This window comes from Mus pahari, chromosome 10 (genome assembly GCF_900095145.1).
Source record: "Mus pahari chromosome 10, PAHARI_EIJ_v1.1, whole genome shotgun sequence".
Lineage (NCBI taxonomy): Eukaryota > Metazoa > Chordata > Mammalia > Rodentia > Muridae > Mus > Mus pahari.
Genome location: NC_034599.1, coordinates 58,097,321 through 58,104,447, shown reverse-complemented (window position 1 = coordinate 58,104,447; position 7,127 = coordinate 58,097,321). Strand labels below are relative to the sequence as shown.

The window sequence follows — 7,127 nt, the reverse complement described above, 5'->3', positions numbered from 1 at the left end:
TCCTTCTCCTTCTCCTTCTCCTTCTCCTTCTCCTTCTCCTTCTCCTTCTTCTTCTTCTTCTTCTTCTTCTTCTTCTTCTTCTTCTTCTTCTTCTTCTTCAAAAATGCTCTTGAAAGCATCTCTTCAGCAGTATGACTGAGCAGACTGTTAGCATGCTGCTCTCTTGTATGTTAACAGCTGCTTCTGAGGAACACAGCAGCTCTCCAGGGCCAGCCTTGTCTGTTTTCTCCTCTAGCCAGCCCTCTGCTTCTCAGAATAGGCCTCCATGAGGCATGCAAGAGAAGTGGGTTTTAAAATGAAAAAGAAATATCTGACGGCATGCACTTGCGATTAGATTGTCCCCCACACATCTCTGATGAGTGATCTCTTCCAGACCCCACTGAGATGGGAATCTGCTCTCTGTGGCTCTCCAAAGTCAACATGGGCTGGTGTTTTCAGAAGTAAAATAAATTATTCACGTCTACCACCCGGTGGTGTTCCATAGTTTTATAATATGAGACACGTAACAGCCCATATTATTAGGTCTTAAATAAAATTAAATATCCACATAAGATGCGTGTCTCATTTCCCTTCTGCTGTGTTAAAGCGACCCCTTCCTCAGGCTGCCAGGTCTCTGAGTCATAAGTGACTCTTGCTTGACATCCCACCTTCCAGCAAAGGCTACATTAGCATCATGCTTTATATAAGATCTTTGTAGAACTCCAGTCCAGAAGTTTAACCGTCTTGGTAAATATTCAGCTACATTAAGATATCAAGCTTTATTTTCCTAAATACTGAGTTTGAAAGTAACTACTGGATAGAACATGGCGCTGCACGCCTTTAATCCCAGCACTCATGAGGCAGAGGCAGAGGCAGGTGGATCTCTGTGAGTTCAGGGCCAGCCAGGCCTCCAGAGAAAAAGACCTTGTCTTGAAAAATAATAAGTAAATAAATAAGTCAATTAAGCAATGAACATTCAGACAGTTGGCCCTACACACACACACACACATCTGAGAAGGAAAAGGCCAATGCAAAGACAGTGTTTCCTCACAGAGGAGAATTTGTAAAGACAGCATCTTCAGCTTTTACCTGCCTTCTCACAGCTGTTGAAGACACAAAAATGTCATTTCTGAGTTTTCTTTTTCTTTTTCTTTCTTTAATTTTTTGGGACCAGGATATTGCTATGTAGCCCTGGCTGTTTAGGAAATTACTATGTAGACCAGGTTGTCCTCAAACTCGGGAGAACCATCTGCCTCCTGCACACTGGGAGTGAAAGTTTGTGCCACCATGCCCAGCTAAAATGTCAGCTCTTGACCCAGGAGATAGATAGATAGATAGATAGATAGATAGATAGATAGATAGATAGATAGATAGATAGATAGATGATAGATGGCTTTCCTCAGAACAGACCAGGTCTTAAATTGATACCATGTTTTGTTTTTGCTTTTCAAACCAATGGGACGCCTGTGGCCATGTTACAGTGGTGTTGCCGAGGGCTGGTCTTGCGCCTTTTGAGTGACCGCTTCCCCCTGCTCTGGGCGTTGCCTGTGAGCGGTGCTCTGAAGCTGAGGAGGTTTTATTTCACACCCCTGTGCTTTGTTTTCTGTCCTCCTGGAAGGTTTTCTCTACTGGTGACAATTTCAAATTTGGAACGGCGGCCATCGCTGTCCCCTCCCCTTTTGCTTTCATTGGATGAATAAATTCAGTGTGCACATGCAAAAGCCAAGATGGATCTTGCTCACCTCTCACACACACTTTTTTGTTTTGTTTTGTTTTGTTTTTTACAGTCTTGGCCCCCTCAGTTCCTTTTGATTTAATTGTATTTTTCCAGCAGTTTCCAAAGTGTTTGAATCGGAAACAAAGCCTTAATAAGAGTTCTAGTTAATTTTCTGTCTTGTAATTACCGATCTCATTTTTCTGATAATTGGCCACAGCAATTATATGTATATTTACTAATCACATAGGAGGCTGTGCGGTTGTGTCTATCTGCCACCATTGATAATGACACTCGGAGTGCAGAGGTGCCTTTATCTTCTTCTGCTTCCCACTACATCAAAGCTATTTCCTCTCGTTCTCCATAATGAATACATGCATGCATTTGACACAGTTGTGTGCTAGAGAAATTGTTTGGCTCCCACCAAATGCTGCATACTCTGAGTTCCTAGCCTGCAGCGCTGGAAGGTTGTATGTAATGATATATTGCTCATCCAAATGGCCAAAGCACTCCAAAGCGCAGTGAGATTAAAATAAGTCATTCCTTTGTTAATTTAAATAGGTGCATGTATCATACTTTGCAGGGCACTTTGTGTAGGGGTGTCAGGGAGGGAAAGAGGCGCCGAAAGGTATTTTTAATAGCAAATGAGAATGGATGAGAACAGAGTCATTTGCAGCTGCCTACTTTATGTGACTCCCTTGTTCCAACTGTAGGCCTAATGAGATGACTGTTGAAGTACTCTGCAGTGTGATTTCATTACATCCTGAGCTGCCATGCTATAAACACAGCAGCGCTCTCCGTCACTCGTGGAAAAACTCCTAAATTCTTAAAGCCTTCCTCTGCGAATGGCAATGGGGTCTCTCCCTGGGTCACGAAGCCCAGTCATTTGTCGCTGTGTAGCTTCCTGCTCTTTCTGAGTTGCTCCTATGGCCACCCCTGGTTTTTTGTCTGTTCGTGGAGGTGGGAGTTTCTCATTATGTCCCCAATTCACGGGCTTCCTGACACAACAGTTGGCCCAGACTGGCAGAACGGATGAAATTCCTTCTCAGGAAACAACTTACCCTACAAAGTGTCCGTCTTTAAATTAAGACAAACAATCAAACAAGCAAAAAACACAATGCAAATAAATATACAGCAAGGGGCAGGCAGATAAGAAATATACAAATAAAATGTAAATAACAGAAAGGTGTAAATAAATAGCAAATCCAGGAAAAGAAACAAAGGTCAAAACAAGAATAATTTCCCGGCTCTTTGTTAATTACAAGACCATTTGTGTGTTACTTAAATAATCATTAATTTCTCATTTACACTTTCCCTACCTTCCTTCCTACCCCGTGGCTATCATTGTCCTTTTCCCCCACCCCTCCCTTTCTACTCTCTGTTTCTCACCATCGTAAAATGTGTGTGCCTTGAAATTTGGCATCTTTACCTCACTGTGGAGGAGGGTTCAGCCGGTCCTTTTAATTGGATGAGGCCTTGCGCCATTCCAGCTCCTCCTCGGTGGGTGGGAGAGGAAGAAAAAAAGCAGTCTGTGACTTTGGGTGACTATTTCCTCCTCCCTCCCAGGATTCGCCAGTCCTTCCGCTTGGAGAGTTCTCGGAGCCCTTCGTACATTTCATCACTCAGTGGTGAGCGCCAACCCCCACCCCACACCCCCTCTTACAAACCCCTGTGCCCTCAATGTAAATGATACATGCCATTAACTCCAAGGCTCTCTGAGACCTTGTGACTCCCCCTGCTTCCTTTCGGAGATGGGAGGGACTCAGGGCCTTGGGCAGCAAGGGCAACAAAGCCAAGGAATTGTTTAAATTGTGTAAATGTTACTCACACACAGGATTGTGAACATAATTTAGTGGTGCTCCTGTCTTAATAAACTGAGAAACCTCTTTGATTTTTCTTCTCCCAAAATACATAATTTTATAGCCCCTATTGATAGACATATGAAGCTTTTTTTGTTAATGTAACCTCAATTTATCCATAAAACTGCCTGTTACTTAGCAAAAGCAGTAGGATATAAACTCACCTGACTCCCAGTAAATAATTCATCTTCAGGTGTAGTTTAAACACAATTTGTCACATCTCACTCAAGTTTGATATTTCGGAGCCCTTTGTTAAGCCCTGTCCAACCCCGAAGGGACTGAGAGGAAATGCAGGATTTTGCAGGAGTGGTCATTGGAGCCTCGAGGCACAGCCTTTGGACCTCACCAGCCTCACCGTTTTACCCTGAAGAAACAGTTTTCAACCCAGGGTTCTTTTCCAGCCTTCTGCCGTTTTCCTCCTGACAGGACACATCTTTCTTTTATTAGCCCTTTTACCTTCTCCCCAGTCCTGCTGGACCTCTGTGGTATGGCCTCAGGAGGCCAGTTGCTCTACTGCCCTCTGGCTCACCCCAGCATGGGGAATTACCCCAGAGAGATGAGGCAATTAGGGACATTGGAATGGTGGTCTTCAGAGGACGAGGCCATACACACCTAACATTCTGAAGCTCTGTAACTCCCCGGCTCCCCTTCCTCCTTCCCCCTTCCCGTAAGGTGCATAGGAAGCCTCGGCCAGAACCTTTGCTCTGGGGCAGCACAAGGTGTGGTGGGCCGCAGCAGAGGCCTTGCTCCACTGGAATGGCTGTGCGCTGTCCCCTCCCCCGCATGATCCATCTGATGGCTACACAAAAGTGAAACCAAGAAATATTCCTTAATATAAATGTCAAGCTTTATCACCTTTTTGACTGAGTGTAATATGTTACCTCTTAATGAAAATGTCTCGTACGGTTTATATTCCACCAGAAAAAAAAATGAGGAAGAAAATTTCCCCCAGATCTAAAAATTGTAATTGTTTCTATTTACTTAAAATACTTACATCATATTCTGTAGCTTTTAAAAACTATCTTTACTACAAAAAATCCTTTGTTTCCAAAGCGTGCCATACTGGGGGCAAATGCTTATTAATTAAACACTGGGCCCATGAGCTCTTGAAGCTCGTTAAAACTGTTTGTTAGAGCCCTTATCCAGAAACAGGTTAACCTCTTAATTTCCAATACATGTAATTCCTGAAAACACTCAGAAGTATATCACGCCCCACTTTATGCAGGAACCGAGGAACAGCCCACAGTGCCAGGCTGCCTGGACCCAGGTTTGGGGCATTGCAGGGGGAGGATGGATTTCCAACATCTGTGTGCTCTCCGTGTGGTCTGAGACCAGCCTGGAGGTGGGGCAAACCGGGCAACCAGGAGAACGGTGCACGAGGCTTCTTTACCACCTCCTATCCAAAACATTAATTGGCATTATATAAAAGTTTTATGGAGACAGGGGGAGGAATAACCTGTGTTGAAATCTCCACAGATGTCAGCCAATACAGAAGTGATGGTGGGTAGTGGCCTTGTTTTCCCAAGAGATACAGCTACTGTGGGATGTCAGGTTAGGACTGTTACAGACTCCACTGTCCACACAGCCTGAGTCACTTGCTAACAGATGTGGCATTGAGAGGTGCATGTGGTAATTTACAGGGAAGGAAAAGGTCTCGATGTCTGTCATTAATGGGTCTTAGGTATATTTCTTGTTTACCAAACAATCATTAAATCTCTCTATTAAAAAAAAAAATACTGTCAGCAAATACAGCAATCTCTTTCCATGACTCCACCTCACAAATGCACACGGCCACAGGTAAGGAGCTGCCCACAGTCACCTCTGCACCATTTGTGGTCCTTCATCGCATAGCTAAGTACAGGCAACTGCTACTAATTATAGCTATTGAAGGAAGACAAGAAACAGTTTGCATGAGGAATGTGGTTCTTTAAGGGGCGTAAATAAGCCTAACTGTCTTGTAGCTGTGAAATGAATTATCACCTTGCATTTTAGCTAAAATAAGTGCAAGTCAAGAGGACGTGTCTGGAGCCATCTGTGGCCCGTAGTATTGTCTGCACTTCTGCCCTTTATTTAAAGCTTAGCATTGAATGCCAGAACCGAGGAGTGTTTTCTCATGTGCCTTCCCAATGACCAAAATAGAACTTTACAATTCCCTGAATTTCAGATTGAAATAAGCTGACAGCTGAGTGAGGACAGGAGTGTCGCTGCTCCTTTCACAATGGTCTCACAAACAGAATTACAGGCCTCAGTGCTGAAGAGCACCTGATCCTGCAGAGGATCTGAGTTCAGTTCCCAGCATCCACGTAGTACTTCCCAACCGCCTGTAACTCCAATCCCATGGGATCTGACCTCTGTGGGCTCAGGCACGCACGAGCTACATATACCTGCGTGTGGGCAAAACACCCATAAAATAAATACATCTTTAAAAAATAAAGTTACAGTAAACATACCTTTATTTCAACAGTAATTTTTTAAAGAATTTATTATTTATTTTATGTATATGAGTACACTGTAGCTGTCTTCAGACACACCAGAAGAGGGCATCGGATCCCATTACAGATGGTTGTGAGTTACCATGTGGTTGCTGGGAATTGAACTCAGGACCTCTGGAAGAGCAGTCAGTGCTCTTAACCACTGAACCATCTCTCCAGCTCCCTCAACAGTAATTTTAATAAGAGATCGATTCAAGACCACCATAAGACAGGAACCATGTGTTAGTAATGTGGACAAGCATTGAGCTTGTGGACTGTAGACTTTCAGCAGAAACCACAGTAGATATTGGAATTAAAAAACCATATGAATGAGGCTCTTTTGTCTTCCTCCTGCAGCATGAGGAAACAGCCCAAGGAGAGACCGGCGCCTGAGGAGCTGATGGTGAGTGAGTGTTCTCCGCCGCACTAGAGTTCTCCAGTTCCATGGTTATGGTTGACATTACAACAGAGCCCCGAGTGAAGGGCTGCGGCTGTGGTCCACTTGGTAGAGCGTTTGTCCTAGCATGCTCAGAGCCCTGGGATCCATCAGTTGCACCTGATAACCTAGCATGGTGGCACATACCTGTGATTGTGGCATTTGAGAGATAGAAGCAGGAGGATCAGAAGTTGAAGATTATCCTCAGCCACACAAGGATTGTGGGGCCAGCCTGTGATACGTAAATCTGTCCCCAGTCCCACCCTCCCTAAAACCAGGACATTTAAAACAACAACAACAACAACAAAACCCACAGGCTAGAAAGTCAGCATTATTTACTTTATTGGGTAGGGTTTTTGTTTTCTTTCCATGCTGGATCCTGAAACTAGAGTCTCATGAATACTGAACAAGCACTCTCCTGCAGCCCTGGGTAGGTATTTCTGAAGCTCAGACCCTTGGACTTTAAGCTTCACATTTGAAAACCCCACCATTTTGAAGCTTCATGCAGACCTCTCTTCATCTGCTTCATCCAAGGATCACACTTGCTGGTGCTGCCTCAGAGGTCCCAGCCAGGAGACAAGACAGCAAGAGGAGTTGTAGTGTGTAGGGCAGTCCTCTGAGAATCGTGTGTGTGTGTGTGTGTGTGTGTGTGTGTGTGTGTGTGTGTG

The 7,127-nt window shown here is 44.3% G+C and overlaps 1 protein-coding gene across 2 annotated transcripts in view; it reads left to right on the top strand.

The window, feature by feature from the left end:
• The window catches only part of Map2k5 (mitogen-activated protein kinase kinase 5), a 217,329-nt gene that overhangs the window by 178,499 nt on the left and 31,703 nt on the right, over positions 1–7,127 (top strand). For both annotated transcript variants that reach the window (XM_029542971.1, XM_021206485.2), the window contains 2 exons: positions 3,260–3,321; positions 6,381–6,426. In XM_029542971.1, the coding sequence (XP_029398831.1) occupies positions 3,260–3,321; positions 6,381–6,426 (108 nt within the window). The remainder of the gene's footprint in view (positions 1–3,259; positions 3,322–6,380; positions 6,427–7,127) is intronic.